We start from the raw sequence: 21932 nt of genomic DNA, 5'->3' as shown, positions 1-21932 counted from the left end.
ACATACAAACATGACTGCAGTGGGACACTCGTATAAATCCCATTTTGTGTAGAGCTAGGCACGCACAAGCAACCAAACGGTTTATCCTACTTCTGCAAATCTTACCGTAGGAATAAGCTCAGAAATGTCAGCTGAATAACTGGTCTCCTGACATAATTTGGCACATTTAACAGCTGAATCATACCTGATCAGGTGTGCACTGCTTTTTCTAGAGACCTCCAGAGCTCCAATCTTAATTCTCCCAGCCCCTCTTGTAACACTTCCTTTAAATGTGTGTACAGTGACTACAAGGCCTATTTGTGCTGTCCCAGAGAGCAGGTAGCAGCTCAAAGCTTAAGCCACCCTTCACAGCAGCACTGAGTACTGTGAATGCTTTGTGCTCAGCTCCTGAGGCAGCACTGATCACTTGTAGCACTAAGCAGCCATGCTGGCTTTTGTAGCAAACAAAAAGAGCAAAAGGCTCAGTGAACAGCAAGATCAAAATACTGTAAAACTGGAGATGAAGTTGAAGTCATTATCTTTGATCTCCCTCCCAAGAGTACAGGAGTTCTGTTCTGTGTTAGCAGCAGGGAAACTGAGGTGCTCACTGCAGTCACACAAACACTTTCACAATAACCTCAATTCCTGGAGGACACTGTCCAACCCAGAGCCCTGAACATCCCAGAAGTGTAACTGCACTGACTCCCTCATCACAAGACCAGAGAACCAATTCTGCTGACTTCCTTTATGTAACATGTAAGCTACTTAAACCTTCTAAAGCCTCAGGCTTCTCATACTGCCACAGTAAACTCCATTACACCTGAAGCACTTGTACACTTGTTTTATGCAGCAGAGAGACTTGAAATAGAGTAAAAAAATCCCACACAGGTGGGCAGGTGTTTCCCTATTCTATTGTACACTTTCCCAGCTAGTACACCTCACCTGGACTTCTTGTATTTTTTAGTCTCAGGTCTTTTTCCCTACTTTCTCTCTTCATTAATGATTATTTCCACTAGGTTCTTGGCACACTGAAACAAAATCTTTCAGGGAAAGGGATAAACTCCCAGCAGATACTTTGCCAATATTAAGAGTCCCTAAAGCTACAGTAACAATGAGGTTCCTAGATCAACTGGATGAACATGAAATGCAGCTGCCTCTCAAAAGCAGCAGGAACACACACACAGCATTCAAGTAAAATGGAAAATATGCAATGATCACAGTCAAGTTATTTAAGCACTACTGTTTTTCTAGTGCAAGAAAAAAAGAAGGAAGAAACATTTATGGTCTTCCCAAGCCAAAATAAGACACTTTGTCACTTCAGGTTTCTCTGTGGCAAACACCAATTCCCAGGGTGCTGTGCAGACAAGAACAAAGAGGCAAGAACATACATACCATTTTTCTCATGTATTTGTACTAGTGACTTATAGGACTGCTGTGCTCTTGCTAGATTATATTGATTCTGAAAGGAGAAAAAAATAATATAAAAACCTACATCTAGACATGCAAGACTCAAAACCAGTTCTAACAAGGAAATTCCACAGTGGGCTTAAAAATAAAGTTCATGCACAACGTTAGAACATTCCTGGCTTTCAAGGTTCTCTTCTTAGAGCCAGAAATTCCAAATCCTCCCAATTCTAATTGTCCTTCCCTCCCCTCCCTTGCCAACACAAGGATGGCAAAAGCCTACCCTGCCCATCCCAAGGCTTTATCCCTCTCATACACTTGTAATTACATAAAAAATATTTAATTGCCAATGAAGTACTCATACAGGCACCAGACAATTTGAAATGCATATATATATTTGCAATAGCAATTCTGGCATTAAGCATCTTCTATGCAAGTCAGCAAGGAAAGGGATGCCCAACAGTGATTTGTGTAGTTGAGAAACACAGCACATTTACCTTATTGGCTCCAAACTGTACTCTGGCTTTTCCTTTGACTAAAGTGGCATTGATCTGCATGATGACTGATTCTATTGAGTAGGCACTGCTCCAGCCCTGCAGGAGGAAAGGAATGCTAACATACAACATGTACTCACTTCTTGTGCTCACCTTGCAAATCTGTTTTGGAACACATGCTTTGGGAGTTTTTTTCCTGCATTCCAGTTTCAATTACTAATTTTCAGTTAACATTTATTTTCCACAGAAAATCTGTAGAATTATATACAGTCCCAGTACTAAGAATTAATAAGAACTAAAAGACTGAATTACATTCCAAAATACAGCAAGACAGGAACAAAAAAAGCTCCATCCTTACACCATTGACACATTTTCAGCAATATCACAACAGAAATTACAACTCCTTTTTCCAAGAAGTAGAAAAGACTGATCTCTAATGAAGTGAATTTAGTAAGTTGGAAGAATTCTGCTCCTCTCTGGCATTACTTTACCTTCCAGAGCTCACAAGAGTTTCTGCCAGAGCCTGCAAGTAAACTACTTCATTAATTTACTTATTTTAAAGAGAAAATCATTCTGTCTGCACAAATCATCTATGACTATAATCATCTGTACTCCTCACTTCTCCAGAGCTGACTTTAGTGGTTGAAGAGGCTTCTAGAAAAGAAAACAACTCGCTCCCCACACTGCCTTCCTTCCTCACAGGGACTCTGAGAGCCCCAAGCTGACCTGCTCACACTGCCTGCCTCTTCCTCACATCTCCTGTAAGCCACCCAAGGCAGAAAAGAAGATCTCAAACAAGATCAGCGAGGCAAATTTTGTGGGACTGAGGTTTAATTCCACCATGTTTCCTTTGGAATGTGTAATTTATTCCACACAGAGATTCTTCAACTCAAGAGAAGCACCTATTTCCATTATTTTCAGGCATGTTTTATTATCCAGATAAAAGAACTCATTCACCTGTTTAGTAAGAAGTTCCATGCATAATGCACCTCCACCTAGGACATACCTAGAAACAAATATGAAAGAAAATATACTTGACATCAGCAGTTGGTAAAAAGGTGCAAGTGCTCACAGCTCACTTTAAGCTCTTTGCCAGCTTGTTTGTTCAATTCTTTGTTCACAAAGCTGAAATACCCTTTAACCAGTAATATATTGTAACTAGTTAGCTATGTCATACTTGGGCAAAGAATATTAGCATAGTGAGACAAAAAAAGCTGTTTGCTAACTAAACTTAGGTTAAACCACTGACTGAGCTATTCTGCACAACTGCAGAGACCATGGAAAATGGGAAGTTACTTTTTATGGCTACTCTACATATACAGGGTACAGATGTGTAGCTAAAAGAAACCAACAACATTCAATTGTGTAAAGAAGTTTAACCCCATTTCAAACAATGCAGGTGCACTTATAAATAACATGAGATAATCAGATCTTTTCTTGCTCTTTTTCTCTAAATACCTTTTTTAAATTTCAAAAACACTTTATCCATTGTGCTTACTGGGGCTCAGCAGAACACCTGAGCATGACAAAACCTGGACTGAGGGAAGAGAATTTACCACTGCCAAAATGTATTCTCCTCTGTCATCAAGACATTTATACCTCATAGATCCAAGTGACATTCACAGGGAAATGACCACTGAAAAGCCATCCTTTTTCATTCTAAAAAGAAGCCTGAGTACAATCAAATTAGAAGCCAATGAATTTTCTGGTGTTTGGGTCTGCTTGTTTAATTTTGAGATAGCAGCACCCCTCAGGAACCCTATTTAACTGCACTAACCATTTACTGAATTAAAGAAAAACACATGACAAATCACATAAGAATCAGCACCAGCTATCACAGACTGCATTTTCAAAAGCAGGTATCATTTCCTGTCACCAGGAGATGCCTAAAAGCCTTGGAAGGTGAAATTGTCTCTCCATGGGTATATACGAGTCCCACAGACAGCATGTCAAACATGCTTTAGATGACATTTGGAGCATGTTTTCAATGAAATTTTGTGGTTTTGGGTTAGCATTTGAGGGATTTTTAAACAAAAACTTTATGGCAGTGCTACCAGCAAGAGAGAGACAGGTAAGACTTTACAGCAAACTTAAGGGGATCAACACCCATTCAAAGCACCAACCCAAAGCACCCTACAAGAGGAGAAGAAAGAGCAATGTTAACTCCCCACAGAGGTCAGTTCTTACACATATGGCAGGCACAGAGTTTTTCAAGTTGAACATTTTTACCACAAAGCACAATTTCTGCAGGACAGCTCAAACCTACCCTCCCGTGAGCACAGGAGACACCACTCGCACAAAGGGAGGATCAAAAGGGAAGTTATCCTGAGAAGAATAATAAAAAAAACAGGTTAAGGAAAATACTGGGACACTGCTTCCCAAACAGAAAGTATTTCAACAGCCTTATTTGTCAAATCAGATTTGAAGTACTACAATTTTTCAGTTGTGTAAAAATTCACTTTCTATAGTATTGGCTAAAAAGCTTTTTTTTGGGAAGCTTCAGAGATTAACTTAAAAGTCAGTTTTCTTTTCCCACCCTTTTTTTAAAGACCACAGATCCATTATTACCCAAGTAACAGCTGAGGGTCATTTCAGTAATTTTCTATAGAAAGCCTCAAATTTAACTGCAGCTTTTTGTCCTACAGACACTTACCTTAAAAGAGAAGTTGAGTAAAATGTATTCTACACCTTCTTTTTCTTTTAAGACCTGAAGATCACTATGCAGTGGGCTATCAGGATCAACCCTGTAAAAGCAGCAGGGGGGAGACCATAGATCAAGTTAATATTTTCAATACCTGTAAACAGTAGTTCCTCTTAAATACTTCCTTTATGTAATTGTAGTTTACAAATTACAGTTTAAGGTGAAATGTTGGAAATTACTGCTCCTTTTACCAAGTAAAAACTTTGCCACAAGATCAGCATAAAAGCTTGCTACAACGTAGAACATTCCCAATGCTATCAAGTGTTGCTTAAACATAGCACAAAATAAGCTCTTTATTTGAAAAGAGCAATTTTAATTCTCTTCAACTGTGTTCAAAAAAGAGGGGAGAAAAACAGGAAGACTGTAGTAATCTTGTTTTCAGCACATAGTTAGTGAATCCTTTATGGAATATGTAATTGTACTTCTGCATCAGCTGTTAAAAATAATCTGCATCAGCAGAAGTATTAAAGCCAGCAGCTTCTGCTCAGCAGATTTTCAACAACTGTTTGTTCCAAAATGCTGGTGGTTAGCAGCCTGGCCATTAATGCAGACCCCACTGGGTTAATCCCAATGGGTTAATCTGACACCTCATCCACTTTTAAATAGAAGAGACCAGTCAAAAACACCTGCAGCAAGCCAAAAGTAGATGTTAAAGGGACTGAAAGGCCCTTAAATCTAATCCACTACTACAGCTGAAACTAAAAAGTTGAACATCTGATTTCACAACTTCTTGGGCAGGTAGTCCCCATCCTACCAGTGTGAAGTTATTTCAGAAAAAATCTTCCAGTGCTTAGGAACCTCTCATTTCAAGCCATGGCTTTTGCTGTGCCAGTACAAAGGGACCTGTTCCAAGTAACAATACTGTTCCTTCCTCACATGGGCTCTTTCCTCTGAACATCTACCCCTCAGCTGCTCTGCACATAGTGCATTTGTTTCCAGACACTTTTTGCTGCAATAAACAAACACAACACTTCTTTTCTTAGACATTCTGGAAGGCATTTGCTGCATGCACTCCACTTCCTCTTTTCTGAGGGCAGAAAATGAGACCTGTTCACAGCACTTGAACTGAGGTTTCAAATCACTGCACATGGTTTGAGCACTTGGTTACAAACACACTCAACAGGAAAGGCCTCCAATAACGTGACACAGATTTCTCTGATGTGTCATTCCTGCCATTTTCAGCCTCAAAACCTTCACATGCCCATGATTACACTAAGAAGGAAACAAAACTATTTCAGCAGTTGGTGACCCAGGTTGCACAAGTTTCACCCCTAGGACAAGGCAACAATTGCAGGTTAACTCCTGTGCTGAAACAGCCTCTGTCCTTTTCCCCCAGGACATCTCTGAACCCATGGAAGCTCCTCCATCCACTGCCAGCTGCTGCAGCCACCCAGCACAGTGTGGGTAGGCTCCTCCTTTCTTTAGGGTACTGTATAGGGGTCCTGTTACCAGGAATAATTCCACTCTAACACCTCTAGGATTTAAGTTCCAGGACTATGGATGTAAGAAGGTGAGTTATGTACTGCTTTTCACTTGGTATACTAGACAATGACAGAAGACAAGGTACATATCATTATATAAATCACATTTTTGTGATAGCTATAAGTTTTAGACCTGTGTATCTGTTTAACTGTAGAAATAAACTAATGACACTCAGTTATGTTCTTTCCTACATCTTAAGTGCAACTAGAAGCTGGAATTCCCTGTCATTCAAAACAAAAATAAAATCAATGCAAAAATTCTTGAAAAGAATTTTCATAATTTAAGGCTGTATCTTTTGGAGCAGTTTTAGAATTGAACAGTAATGACACTTAATGCAATACACATAGCATTGACAGGGAAAAGCAGGTCTGTCCTTTTGCCAGCTCAATCACTACTGGTCCATCTCTACAATTTTCTAGGTATCAGAATTACAGCCACTATTTAGTGGCTACAATTACCCTTAATGTACTATTGCAGTAATGGTGATTATATGCTATGGCACATAATGTAATGGTGATTTATATACTATGGCTAGAGATACTCATTTATCAAAAGAATCTCTCCAGCAATACTGAAACAAGATTGTACAGAACACATTAAAACTTTATTAACTTACTTGAGAAGCTTAACATGCCATTCATACAAGCTGTCATTTACCAGTTCCACTGAATATATCCCTGTAGAAATATTAGATGGAATTAATTATGCACTAAAAGTGTAGACAGAAAACTTAGCAAAACCATTCTTTGCTTTAAATTTGAATACTGTCAGCAGGTGTAAGCAATAGGCAGGATACTGAGGCATATCCTTCCTCCAGTAGCAGATGCACTTCTGAGGAGCTACAAGAAAAAAGTGTTTTCACTTCTATTAAATTCCACATTAGTCAATTTTTTTTTCTAATACTTAACCATTTCACCTTCAAACCTTCCACAACAACAACTCCAGCTTGCGTATTACACACTGTATTTTACACCCAGTACACCACCAATGTGTTTTTAAGACACTTCCCAACAGTGTGAGTGCGCTGCACTGTGTTTCCCAGGTTCTCATCAGTACAGACAGACCAGGACAGCACACAGGACAGTGTATGCAGTAGAAACCCAACAAAAAGGAGATACAGCAGGGGATGAAGCACATTCCCAACAGTTGACTGAGGAAGCCAGAAAGATGCACCTAAAGAATGGAATGGTCTGTGGGAGCCAGCTGGTGACTTTCAGTGCCCTGTTTGTTATAAGCATGTTAAACAACAGTTGTGCAATTCATTTTCCAGGGAAGGATGGAAATTATCTGCCATTTTCTTGTATATTCAAAGCTTCCTCTCTGCATAAATTCACAAGCAGCTCTGGAAAAAGCAATAAATCTTTAACCACCCAGCAAGATTTAGAGCATGGTATCAGTCATGTACAGAAATTAAACCTCCTCTTTCACAGAATATTCATGCATATAGACTAACCCACTATTATTAAACTTGTTACCTGGCCTAATACTTAACAGCATCCTTGTTGCTGACCTAATTATTTGGAAGCCATATACAAATCAGGAACTTGCCTAGAATTTCTGAAGGCAATACAACCACCAGATTGCAGTCACCACATTCTTCCCAAGGAATGGGGGATATTAATTTCTGAGTTTTATTATTCTAGCCTAAAAATAATCTTACAGTTGAAGCTTATAAGCATTAGTACTTGGAGTACATGTGACATTTCAAGCTGTCCAGACACCATAATTTCTAAAGCATTTCAAAACTTGGCACACAGGTTAAAGCACCCATGCTTGGTTCTCCTTTCTGAGAACCACTAACAAGTGGGTACTGCAGCCAAGAGCACAATTTCTAATTTTTCTATGTCTAGAATGACAATGTAGGCCTGAACACATACTCACTGTGCTATCCATGTCCCTTTTAATCAGTAGCTACTTCAGGAACACGGCATCTCTGTTTGAGGAGCAACCAAAGGAGCTATTAAGGCCTTTTTCCAATTCCCCAGATCCAAGGACACTATTTTCTGAACTGACCTTAGTGTAAGTCACAAACTCTAAGAATTTAAATTTGTACTGCTCTGATGTAATAACAAAAGAGTTGACATTCAGAACTCTGCTCATTGTCAACTCCCATTAATGACAAATCTCTTCCACTGCTGTATCCAGAATATTTTCTTCCACCTGCATCCAAGTGGGAGCAAACAATACTTTTTACAGAGAAGGCAGTAAGTTACAGTAAGGCTCCTGACACTGTGCTTAACAATGGAAGATCACAAGAGACCTTCTGTGGGAACCCAGGGCATCCCTCTGGCTGTCCAGGACCCCTGCCAGGGGGCTCAGAAGCCCTGGCACAGAGCCCAAAACACCTGTGGGTTTGCTTAGGACCCATGGAGCAAGTTACCAACCTTATATGAAGATCAGCAAGCCACAACAGTTTAGGTAGAATAATAGTGAAGTTATCACAGGGTGAAAAAGTAGATTTTGGGGTTTTTTGGTATGGGGGTTCAGGAGGCAAGATGGAGGGAACTGGGTGTGTCCAGCCTTTCTCTTTCTTCTTCCTGGCCTCCATCTTCTGTGATGTTGGCACTTATGGATTGGCTTAGAGTAGAAGCTCACTGTCTAACATAGGTGATAGGTATTAGGAAGTAATTTTAAGTAGTGTATATGTAGTTTTTAGTATAAAAAGATAACAGCACCCCAGGGGCAGGCAGAGTGCCTCTGACTGTCTTGCTGAGTGGACCTCAGCAGGGCAGGAGAAAGAATTTTATAGATAAGAAACAATGAACAACCTTGAGACCAAGAAATTACGTGCTCTGACTCCATCTTCAAGCGCCAGGCTGGGAAAAGAGACTTTCCAACTTTTCTCGGGGTCACTCTGACAAGCTGGAGACCCTGCCAACCTTCCATCCCTTTGTTCACTCCCTAAGCTCTCAGCCCCACTCCTGCACTCCTCCCACCACCCTGAGCCTGCTGTTCTTAGCCACAGCTCCTGTCCCAGTCCAGCTCCAAGGCCCAGACACTCTGCCAGCTTCCCCAGTAGGAAGAGCTGTACCCCAAGGGTTGTACTGCATCTCAGGCAGCAGCTGCAGGAGGGTTCTCAGAGACAGAACACCAGTGCAAGACACTCCAGCAGCCTCAGGCAGCGAGTTCTGAGCCAAACAGCACCTGTGTCCTCAGGAGCAGCAGCAAGGGGGCTCCAGATCTTGATACAGAAGCTACTTAACAACATCCAAAGCTGAGGGAAGGTGTTTGGGGTTTTCTGAATAATCAACAGGATGCTATTTGGAAGTAACTTATGTGCTTTTTTTCTTCTCAAAATAATTTAACTTATTAACAGCAGTTTTAAATTAAGGAGAAGTCCTTAATTTAGGAAAGGAATCAAGGTAGGTTCCTCTTGCTTAAATACAAGGTGGGGTGGGGTTTTTATTACTCAAAGGTGATCAAATAAAAAGAAACCCACAGAACCGTGAAGCAAGCAAAAAAGAAAGAAATTGAAATGTAGAAAGAAAAACAATTTTTTTCAAAACACAGGCAACATCTTACTTAGAGCAACATTACTATATCAAAAAGTAAATCCCACACAGTCTTTGGATAAAACCAGGGAATTGAAGTCCATAAGAACTATATCTGAATAAAACAGATGCTAAAGATACGAACAGAAAAGGTTTCATTTAATGTCCCCAAATTCTTTGTTTCTTGCCCTCTTTTCTCAATCCCTTAAATTACACTAAGTCGTTTGTGAATCTCCAATCTGATATGTGGAAATGAGATAATCTTGTTTTACAGGACTTGTGGCTCCCATTATCTGAACAGGCTAATGAAACTAATTCACAACAGAGTATCTTAATTTTCTGGAGTATTTTTTGCTTCTGTCAACTCATAAGAAAATATTTTTTTGTTTCTTTAAGGGCAATTTTTCCCCTAGATTTCCCAGGTAGATAAGCAACTTTGCTGTTGAGAGCAAGTTTGTAATCTTTTGCTAGAACTCCAGCAGCACTGCTTCATTTGATATAGGAAATTAATTTCTAAAATAGATACTACCTTGAATGCACAGCTAGAGTTGAAGCCACTGTCTTTGAATAGTATTTTTGTATAAAACAGTCCAAGAGAAGAAAAAAAATTAAAATACTATTGCTACAAGTATTATTCACTTCAGAACTCCCAGTGTTCTACAGTCAGTCCTAAAATCATGTAACCTCATGAAAACTAAATAAAGCGATCCTTACCTAACTAAAAATCAGCCTTAGCCTTTCTGGCTTGTCTTACAAAGAAATGAAAACAGCATTAAATTACCTTGCAACAGTTACAAGAACCTGGGAGTTTCACAATGGTTCCCTTTGTGCATTAGTAGGAAGAAATTAAATTTAGGGTAAAATGGACCATGGGGCAAGTACTCTAACAAAAATGACATTAAAAAAGCCAATTACTGCCACAGCCTGTGCACGTGGTGACAGTTACCTAACAAAAGGCAGAACTAGGCTATGAAAGCAGGAGTTTTATGCAAAGGAAAAGAACCAAGAACATAAATTTACTCAAGGTTGAAGAATAAATGAAACCATAAGGAATGAATCCAGGCAAGTTTTATAACAAACAGCATCAATTTACTGGCACAATGTAATAAATGTGTCAGTAGGACTGTGTTTCAAAGCAGAATTGCCATCATCTTTGTAGTGTCAACCTCCACTTGACACTACTTCATTACCATATTTTAGAGATCTACATGAGGCATCCAGCTGCAGTGTTTTTACATATTTCCAAAGTCATAAGCTTTAAGGTACTGCTATCACCCTTTAGAACCTCATCTTTCTGTCACGTTTAGCAAGACTTGCTCTTCCTCATAATTCAGAGTACGCTTTCTACATCAAGATCAGTCTTTTGCAACTCATTACGACTTGTTTATCTAAAGCCAAGAAATGGCATTATTAGAGAGCCTAAACCCTCCCCTCAAACCACAGCTGGCCAGGGGCCCCTGGCTGACCCCAGTGGTACCACACATGCCTGAGCACCCCACAGCACTGTTATAGCCTGCCTTAGCTCTGATCACCAAAACAAACCCTGAAGGTCAAAATGGGCAGTAAAGCATCCCCCTTGACTTCACACAGATCTGCTTCCTCCTCCCTAGACACACTAACCCATTCCTTCCCAGATAGTGGTCACTGGGGCACACTGGCAAGCTCACAATTGCAACAAAGCTAAAAGAAGGAGGCTTCATTAGATCAACACTAGGTCACCTCATCAAATTTATACCCCAGACATTTTACCACTGTCCCCAGCACTTCCACACATGAAACAATTGACCCAAAAGTTAAATATGACAAATCAAAACAGGAACCTATTGTCTCCTCACCTCTGTTCCTTTACACACGATTAAAATGGCATCATCAAGTGAGGTTTAAGTCCACTAGAAATAAATATGGACACAAGTCCAGAAAAGTGAAAATGTATTTAAGTTTATACTGACTCCCTAATTAGGCATTCCTCCTGCTCTCACTGTGGCCTGCACCAGGGTCTGACACCTGGCTGCAGTGATGGAGTTGTCTATTTGGCAGACCTAGAGGAATACAACTTGCCCAAAATCCATGTAATTTCTATTTCTCATACAGTAACACTCAGGCAATTCAATTTGCTAAATCCTTTGCTGAGCTACTTTAGCTACAGCTCCTATAAGGAATAAATGAAACAGCCATCCACTGCCTCAAGATAATCACTGCTCATTACTCCAACTAATTTAAAACACAAGCTTGTTTTCCACTGTAATTCACATCATTATTGCAAGGAATAGATGTTCTGACTTTTCTCCATAAATAAACTACTTTAGGTAATAAGAGTATACATGATGTATCTATGTATTTTTACATATGTGCAGACACAAACATGCACTTATATACAAACACAGGACAACAAAACACAGAGAAGTTAGCAGCAAGTATTTCCCAGGAGAATTCATTTAAAGTATATTTTTAAAAGGGAAATCTGAGGCATTTACCTGTTTTATAACTCTGTGATCTATATATATCCCTGAGTTCTTTCATAAGTCGATCTGAAGCCTGAACTGACCCAGAGACTGCACCCTGAAACAAACAAAAAAGACTCCAAATAAGTGAAAAGTAGTATTTACAAACAACTTTACATTACTAACTAGAAGGTATTAACAATATATTAATTTCTGTATGAGAACTGGGTTTCTGAAAAGTTAAATATTCTGGTGAGCAAAATCTATCCCAAAGAAACAAGGCCCTCCCTCTAAAGAACATTAATATATACTGCTAAATGCTACAGGTGATACAAACTGTTAAATCAAGGTACAACAGGTATTTTTCTGTAAAGGACCTAAATCTTTGGCATTTTAATTTCCAAGATGGATGCACATCTCAGAGTGAAATATTTAATTTTACATCCTGCTTTTACACACTGAGAAGAAAAGTAAACCTAATCCTAAGAGTGAGCTTCTACACATAAGGTATTATTGCTTTCTCAGAGGTATATTTTTATTTGGTCATTGAAAAAGGTACAGGGGTTGGCAAGCATCCACTCTAGAACAGCAGCTTCCTGAGGAATAAGACAAAGCAGTGAGTTTAGAAAACATGGAACAAAAGCAATATTTATTGCAATTGAGTGGAAAAAAAAATATCAACATCTACACAGAGGAAGACAAAGGTATGTAAACCTTAAAATACAAAATATTTCTTGTGCCTTGTCATAGTCCTTGTGATTTATGCAACTATGGCAAAATCTCTTCTGTTCTTTCAGAGCTCAGTTCTGTACTGCTCAGCACCTCAAAGTGAGAGAAAACTCAAACCAATTTTCCTGTATGTTATGTGATTACTGTGCTTATACATCCCACCCAAAATATCACTATAGGTTTTCAAGAGTTTTGAAAAACAGAGAGATAAAAGTTAGCATTATAAGATTTAAAATACAGAATAGGAACAAGGACTCTAAAAGAGCTAAGGTAGTTACCACCCCAACCCTGACCCCGTGACACTTGGGCTTCCACCATCAGTCTGTTCCCAAAGGCAGATTATTCCATTGGACCTTGGCAGTTCCTTTCTGCTCCTGCACTTCAGTCACTGCCACTGAAACACAGGCTAACATATGGAGCTCATAAGCATGGCTGGGGGGAGAAACCATGACAAAAAATAAAACTGCCCCACTACCAAATCAAAAAGACCCACCTAGGATAATTCAGCCTGTCTGTATCAAGTACTAAACAAGTAAGTTGATGAGGCTGCTTTTTTACTCCATCTAAAAATTCAAAGATTCTTATTTTTTCAGTTTCCTTCCAGACACCATGAACACCTATAAACATATCCTTTTTGGACACAAGTGTCAAAACTATTTCTGGAAGAATATGAAGCAGCTGTGACCATTACCTAATACCCAAAACATCCTCCCTGTTTGCCTGAAGTCCACAGTGATGTTTTATATTCTACAAGGTCTGAACTGCAGGACAAATTACTTCTTAATAAAAATTAAGTATCAGCAACAGTTACTTGATGGTAAAGCCTCCACATAGTCCTCTGTCTTCTCTGTCTAATAGTATCAAATACTACACTTAGACTTTCCTTTCAAGGCTATTCATTTTCATACACCATTGGATTTAATTATGCAGATTTCTGAAATTCCATTAGTTTTTCTTAACAGACCGGTATGAAGGATGATCCTTGTAATTAAACATGCAAATAACAGGCAACTCCTTTCATCTGATTGAACAAAAACTACATACAAACAAGGCTTCAGACAAGTAAATTCTCTATTTACAGTGCTCCTCTCTATGGAGCAGTATCAGACAAAGAAGGGATTTCTCAAACACTGAGTACATGAAATTTTATGGAAAAAGGTTGTTTATATGCAATATCTGCACATTACTACTATTTATGCCAACTATTTACAGATTAGCTGAAAAATGAAGCATTACACTTAACCAGTTAACACAGCAGTGTTAATCACCATTCTCTGTATAGTTGCTGTGCTTTGTGAGCGTTATGATTAGGACTCATCAATAGGTGGAGTCTGGAGGAAAGACATTTCATAGACAAGTGTCAAGACTTTGGTTTTCTTCTGAGCAGAGCTGTGCAGATCTTTGCCCCTTCCACTGCATTTCTTACTAAAAGAAGGAATTTTCATACACTTTCACAGACTGTCAACCTATAAATATAGGCAGTTTAAGAACACATTAGATGGTCATAGACATCCTGTGGAAAACTACCTCTCTCATTGCATCTCTATTTCCATCCAATTAAACTACTGAATTTCTATAATGTTGGAAGTTAATCTGGGCAAATGAAAATTTAAGTATCTTCTGTACTTGAGACATTTAAAAACCAAAGCTTAACACACCCACATCCCCCTGACTTCCATTATAACTGCTGATAAATGAGGTGGTATTAAAGGAGTTAGCTGTAGTGTGTGTAAGCAAGCCTCAACACACTTTGTCTTTGGCTTCACCCTTTTCCCCCAGGGGTTTCTGGCTGGGCTGCTCACTCCTTATATAGCAGCACTAAACATAGTTACACTTGCTGCTCTAAAGAATCGATGGACTGTAAAGCAGTCATCTACAATCAGGAGAAAGAGGATAGCAAGCTTAACTTAAGGAGTTTAGCACAGGGGCTTATTTTATGTGCTCTGAACTACTCTTGGAGGAACTTAAAGAGGAAGGTAACAGCTAAACCTGATGGTAAGCCTAATGGCAAACACCAGTGCTCTGAAGCACGTCTTCATTCTGGTGTCACTTGTGGGCTTTGGAGCCACTGTAAAGTGCAGTTTAGACGAGAGCACAACTTGCATCCCACCACTGCACCATACAGAGCATTGAGGTCAGTTTTGACTACAGTGATACTAAAATTAAAAACTTTTTCCATAACTCAGTACACATAAGTTATAATTTCAAAGACTGAACTGAGATATAAATAACAGTATCCTTCTGGAAAAGTGGGACTTGACACTCCAAGGGAGATAAAGTTCCCATTTCTCAAATTGTGACAGTAAGATTTATAGTTGCAACTGCCTCAGACAGAAGTGGTCAATCATGGGATCTGATGGGTATCTGTCACATGGAGCTGATGCCAAGAGCAGGAAGGCAAAGCCATTTTATCTGAAGTAGTTAAATGAACTGCAGGACCAGACCCAAGTGACTTTTTTTTCCTAATAAGTAATCAAATAGGCACAAAAAGTCTCACTTAATCATCCTGTCCTGTGGCTCTCCAGAGCAATGAGAAATTGTAAAGAGAAATCCCTGCTGCAAGGGGCAAACATCTATGTGACAACACGCCAGCTGCTGAGAGCTGCACATAACAGAAATACCTGATGCAGGAATTCTCACAGCCAAAACTGTTGGACATGAAAAATATTCACAAGATGCACCACTACAAGCCTGTCCTGCTCTCAAACTCTCCCCCCAAGGATGAGCCACTGTTGGACACAGGAACCTCGTGGGGCAGTGGGACCACCACTTGGCATTGCCCTGCTGTACTAAGGCCACAGAGACATCAGGGTTTTCTTTTCCTCTTCCAACCCTCAAAATGCACCCACAGCCTGCTCTCCCCCCAAGTTACAGGGGATAGGAGGTGCAGCTCACTGCAGTTTTTTATCCAAAGATCTGATTGTTTTCTGTCTGATCAGGAAAATACTGTGAATACAACAGAATGCTACAGGAAACCTCTTCGTTCAATAAATTTCAGGAGATTTAGCCACAAGACCAAAAATCACTTGCTGAAACAGAACATGTAAACTCCACCAAGATAATAAACTGAAATCTAAAGTAACCCAAAAAGAGCTAAAGAACATAAGTTCCATTTGTTACTGAACTTTCTCCATTTTTGAGCAGAAGCACAATCATTCCTAGAAGTTCAAGTAGTTTTATACTTCCTTCAAGGATTAGACTAAAAATAGAAATGACACCTTAGATTTCATAAAATCTGAAGATGAAAGTACAGACATTGGAGACTTTTGAAGGGAAGTGCTTAAACTCCTCAGCATGAAACAAGAAAAGCTAATAGCATTATCTAAATAAGAAAGGCATTAGTCTCTGAAATGACTATGTGGGGAGAGACCTCTGAAAAGCAAGCAGCAGCAAGTTGTTAAATATTTGAAGTTAATGATTCCAGTTCAAAGACCTATTTTAAATACAAGTGGTAAGCAAGTGGTTCTTTAAACTTATTACAATGTTAAGAGGAGGATTAATTCTTGCTCCAAGTTACATACTGTACCAAAAGCCGAATTTATTTTCTGATGCCAGCAAGAAGAATGGGATTAAGGATACTGCCAAAGACAGAACTCATTTACAAAAATAGTAAATACACATTCTTAACTTGTACAACACACATAAACCCTAAAAACTCCTATGACAGCATCTTCAGAAGCAGAAAAATGTCTTTAACCTATCAGGAATAAATGACAGTGGCAGTGCATGCACTGCTTTTCCATGAAGGAGCTTTGAGCACGATCTGTAACTCCAGCCTGTACTGCAGCCAAGGGGAGAGAGGACAGCCCGTGGACCTGGGCCAAAGAACATGGAAAGGAAATGAAGTCTTCTGGCTGCACTGGGCACCAGTCAAAGCCCTGTTTTATGCTGTACATTCCCATTTCCAACAAGCAGCATGTAAATGGCATGGGTCTGTTTTATTGGCCTCTGCTGAGGAAACAAAGTATGCCAAGGAGCTAAAAAACCAGACTAGTTTAGCCACTGCATTTAGGTTTGTGAAACTCTGTGTCCTCTAAGAAAACCAGTCGTGAGGGCTGTACAGATTTAGATTTTGCTTTGTGTTAGGATACTCAGCAAACAACTGCTCTTATAGCATGGTTAACACATTCTATCAGAAGCCCCCTGGTTTGGCAGCATGGAGGACCAATACAGTGCTACTGGGATAGCTCTTTCCTAGGTCAGTAGCACAGCTCCAGCTTTTGGTTCTCCAGCACCTAGGAGTAAACTTCCACAAGTCCTTGGAGAAATTATTTCAGCAGCACAGCTATTTCTGGTGACCCACAAAAATACCACAGTTCCTCAGCAGCAGTTGAATACCCTGTTCCCTGCTCTCAGCTGACCTTGTTTATGCACCAGCATCAACGAGAGTGTCCTGGCATGAGAAACAGCTATTATGTAAGTTGAATCTGCTGTTGTCAAACAGAAAACCAGCAGTGTTCATTTCAACTCCACTAAATGTGGAGGGAAAAAGCAAAAGGAAAGGCAGTATTGGCCAAATAGGAAAAGAATAGATAGCAAAAGAAAATCTGCAGTTTTAAGAGGCTTTCTGCACCAAGGAAGAATGCTGACACCACAAAAACCTTTTTTTCTGTTCTACCACATTTTACATGATTGTAAAGCAGGCCATGCCTTTCAGGCTGCAAGAGGTTAAATTTTCTTTAACAATTAAAGACTCCTTAGTATTAGCAGTTTGAGTTATACACACAGAAACACACAAAACCTCACTAGGCATTGTCTCAAACTGTGAACATTCAAGTTTAAACAAAACCAGTAAGTGACTGTTGTGCTTATGGTTACTCAAGTCTCAAAACAGGACTTGACTATACAGCCAAAGCAGTTTGGGACCTCATGTTTACCTGCTTTTAAACCTTGAAATGCCAATCAGGTTTAGGTGTTAAAACTTTAAAATCTCGTGGATGAAGTAGATCATAAGCAGAAATATTAAATTTCATGGTTTATACATTTTAAGCTTCTATGAAACAAAAGCTTTGATTTCTTTGGGAGTCAGGGTAAATAGAATTAAGGCTGTATGACATCATCACACCCTCCTACATGCACCTCTGAGAAGCAGAAGCCTCTCTGGAGCCTGGCACTTGGGACAGAATGTTTCTAAGCCTCTGGAGAATAAGGACTTTTTCTACAACAGCCTGCTGGTAAGATCACACAGAAAACTGACAACAAAGCTGCAGAGCTGCTGAAGGTCCTTTACTTTATGCATGCAATAAAATACTGCACAACAATCCACCACCCTTCAGTAACTTCCAGGTGGCACAGCTACTACTGAAAAATAAACTCATGCATAAAATGGATTTAAAGCACAGGTTTGCTGAGTATTTTAAGTCACCCATGACTTTTAACACACTTTTAATTATGGCTTTAGTTTTTTTACTTAAATAAGGGTTCAGCAGCAAAAGTCAAGCTCAAAGCCTGGAGGCATTCTGCTGATTCTGCAAGGAGAACTAATGCTTGTAACAAAGGCACCAAGCAAGAAATAAAGGGATAACCCATGGATACCTCTGCAGATGAGCAGGTAAAGAGTCAGCTACAGGTTAATTTATGTCTAGGTGTATAGGAGTAGGCTTTCTTTCCAGAAAATCATCTCTGTTTTAAAGTCAGAAGTATTGCAAAGACAAAGCATGGAATCTTTAACTCACATTTAAGTGATCTTGCCTTTGATTTTTTCTGATTTTTTCTAAGATTGCAAGGTTCTCTTTTTCAATGCCTTCATCCTCAGATTTCTTCCCATCAACTGGTTCCTCCTCCTTCATATCATAGTGATCCAGATCTTCAATGTCCTATGAGAGAGAGAGAGAGAAGTTAATTGTAAATAACTGTGCTGTGCTCTTCATTCAATGAAACCCTCTCCAAAAGCACGTGGGATACAGTCACATACTGCACAGCACTATGCATTTGTGATTGTTGGATGCCATTTTTAGTTTGTTCTAACTTTACCCTCAGCCAACATAACCATTGGAAATAAAGGGAACCTTCATAATACAAATGAAACCCAAATTCACAACATGTTTCTGGTCACAGAAACAAGTACTACCTGTGCAAGAAGATAAAGATTGTAGAGAATTAGCTCACTGAAGTAGGCAGCAAACTGGACTAGAGAATCCAAAAGTACCCCAAGATAGGGTAGCTCCAAGATGTTTCTAAAAGGCCCTTTTGAAATTAGAATCCTACTATATTGCACTTCTCACAAGCTGTGATTAACCTATCTGGCAGGGCTACAGCAACCCTTCAAGAAAGTTAAATATTAGAAAACTATGTGTACTTTATTCAAGGCTAACATTTCAGCTAGAGATTAGATGCAGTAATTTTGGAATTGGAACATAAGACAAAATTCTGTGGTGAAGCATTCTGATTACCCAAGCCAACACTTCAGTTCTATGTTCCAGACCAAGGCACTAAAACCCCTCCACTCTGTATCCTGAGATGGGCTTATCTTTGTGGCAGAGAAGCACCCTGAGCTTCAGACAACTGTCTGAAGGTGATTCAAATGCTGCCTGTGGAGAGGAGGGGAAGCATGTAAACACCTTGACACGAAAAAGGAAGCACTGCAGCAGCCACACCAGCAGATTTTGGTTACACAACCATCAGATACACTCCAGTGTGCAGAGCACTGGCACACCTGGGGCTGCTCTCCATGCACCATCAGTTTGCATGGCAGGAAAACCCACACTCAAGGATGTCCTATGTAACAAGAAATACACCTGGTGCATCTGACAACACTGTCTCCTTCAGCTGTAACAGACTTCAGACCAAGTATTCTTCAAAATGCTCATGTTTCTCTAATGACAGAGCTGAGGAACTGAAAACTGCTTCTCCATGTAGAACTGGGACTAGATTACAGGTTACAGATATCACTGCCACACACAATGACCCCTGACAGCTAATAAATGATGGCAGATCACTTCTCTTTTTTACAAAGTAACCCAAACAGAATGCAAAAGGCTACTCTAGCAGTCTGCAAGCAATCAGAGCCTTGTGCCAGCAGGACATGGGAAACAGCACCTTTACAGAAACACCAGCTCCAGCAGATGTAGTCTGGATCAGGCTTAATATGGCATAAGAAAGGCTGCTACAAATTAATTTAAGAACTTGGTAGCATTGATATTTTCTATAGGAAGATCATTTATTCAGAGAGAGTAGTTCATTCTTACTAAACCTCAATTAAAAATCTAAATCTGAAGTAGTTAGAACAGTTCTACTATAATAAGGCAGTCTATAGTAGTGAAGAAAGCAAGAATCTTGGAGCTATTCTAACATGTAGCAGATGCAGGCAAAAAGGGTGATTCTTACAACTAAAAAGCTCATTAAAGAGAGCCCCATGTTGCCAGACATGGACATTAAAGTTTAAGGTGTCTGCTTCAATGTCCTTCCAGTCCCTTCAATTTATTACAGTCAAAAACAAGCTCACCCATTTAATGAGTCAGCAAACTGATTTACTCTTAGCAAGTCTGCTTCAGTTTGGGAGGCACTTCCAACTATATCAGAGCCAGTTCACATGCTGCTTGAAATAGGAGTTAACAATGCAAAAACCAAAAACTTACTGATTTGGCACACAATGTTATGTATTGTTTGACTAAAGCACAAACAGATGTCCAATTCTCTGTATCCAAGTACCTCACAGCTGAGATCTAGGTTTAAGAAGAAAATTTCACTAGGTTTCTGGTTGAAGGGAAAGCTGACATTCAGGTAAACATCCAAATTTTAATTATCTTTTCTGTTGAACTCCAGGGAGGTAACATGTTACAGTTTGGTTTAATTATTAGCCAGACATTGCAGAGCAAAATGACAAAATTCTACTAGATTAGGACAACAATCTCATTTATAGACATACTTCACCCATGTCATCTTCTTCCTCCTCCTCTGATGTAACTTCTTCTGTTGTTCCATTCTGCAGTACAACAATGAAAGTTCTGCATAAGTTTTGCATACTCTCCTTGCTTTCAAAATCAGCAAGTCTACTCTCAAAGAGAAGCAGTAAATGCAAAAGTTACATGCCAAACTTCAGTCCTTTGCAGATAAGGGTAAGATGCATAAAGATGCTTTCCTGGAATATGACAGTGAAGAGACTTTTTCATGAAGCAAAAATAAATAGAATGTCTCAATTAATTCCAATAAGGTTGTAAGTAGAAGCTTTAAATTCAGATAAGGAACATCCTATTCTGAGACACTGTCAAATGCAACAAACACATCAAGTGGGTTACAACCCACCATCCCTTAAGCATGAAATCAGATCATGGCTCTGACTAGAATCCATCTACATGCTACACTCCTAGAAAGAAAAAACTCAATGAACTTTAGACCTCTAGAACTTAATGGATTCTTTTTCTCACTACCTGGAACTTCCATGCAGCCACTAGTATCATCATGTAGCCATTGCTATTAGCCTGTTTGAGGAAATATCAAAACAATACACTGAGTTAATTTTTATGACTCTCTTTCAGGATACCACTCCAAGCTCAGGAACTCTGAGCTGCAGAAATACTCAGGAGTATTCTGATATGCTCGTCCTCTGCTCACTCTTCCTTTGGTAAAGAAGTAATGACACTGCTCTAGACAATCTATGGGACCAGCTGAGTCTTTGGTCAGACTCAGACTCACTTTCCATGAGTTTGCTTTGAGTTTCACAGCACATGTGAGACCCTTCACACAGCTACACCCTAACAGCACAGCCCATTGCCTTACAGCTGCACTGCTGAGGGGGTGGCTCAGAGAAAGGACCTATAGGATTACAATCTGGCATGTGACCAAAAATTAAGCAAGTTATTTGTCATTACTACAGCACTGTCACCTCAGGAAAGCATCAGTCACTCTAAAGGAGTATTTTAGCAATCATGTCATCTTAATGTGTACAAAGAAAAGAAGATCCCATAATCTTATTCAAAAACAGAAAAGAACAGCTACTGTCAGTTACCAGTTCTGTTTTCAACACAATACAAAACATTTTGGTTAAGAAGAACACCTCAGGCCTTCAGAATTCTTAATTTTTCAAGTGCACAAGAAATAAGCAAGGCACCTCCCTTCCCAAAGTAACATATGGCCTGGATATCCCATGTCTCTGCAAGGGATTGAAGAAGGAAAACATCAACAGTAGTTCATCCAAGTGCACACTGTGAAACACATACTCTTCAACAAAGAGCCAAATATTTCAGAAAAAGTAACTTTGGGAAGCACTCCA

General features: G+C 39.5%; 1 protein-coding gene across 1 annotated transcript in view; it reads right to left on the bottom strand.

The window, feature by feature from the left end:
* The window catches only part of UBE2Q2 (ubiquitin conjugating enzyme E2 Q2), a 46071-nt gene that overhangs the window by 1148 nt on the left and 22991 nt on the right, over positions 1–21932 (bottom strand). Inside the window, exons 4-12 of the mRNA XM_054272837.1 lie at positions 20589–20645; positions 18397–18537; positions 12026–12110; positions 6677–6737; positions 4531–4621; positions 4144–4202; positions 2835–2883; positions 1881–1976; positions 1372–1438 (exon numbers count right to left, since the gene is read on the bottom strand). Coding sequence (XP_054128812.1) covers positions 1372–1438; positions 1881–1976; positions 2835–2883; positions 4144–4202; positions 4531–4621; positions 6677–6737; positions 12026–12110; positions 18397–18537; positions 20589–20645 — 706 coding nt within the window. The remainder of the gene's footprint in view (positions 1–1371; positions 1439–1880; positions 1977–2834; positions 2884–4143; positions 4203–4530; positions 4622–6676; positions 6738–12025; positions 12111–18396; positions 18538–20588; positions 20646–21932) is intronic.

Source organism: Melozone crissalis, unplaced genomic scaffold, assembly GCF_028551555.1.
Source record: "Melozone crissalis strain CALT ecotype California unplaced genomic scaffold, PUWL_Pcris_2 ptg000014l_1, whole genome shotgun sequence".
Classification (NCBI taxonomy): domain Eukaryota; kingdom Metazoa; phylum Chordata; class Aves; order Passeriformes; family Passerellidae; genus Melozone; species Melozone crissalis.
This window is presented reverse-complemented; position numbering and strand designations above follow the sequence as displayed.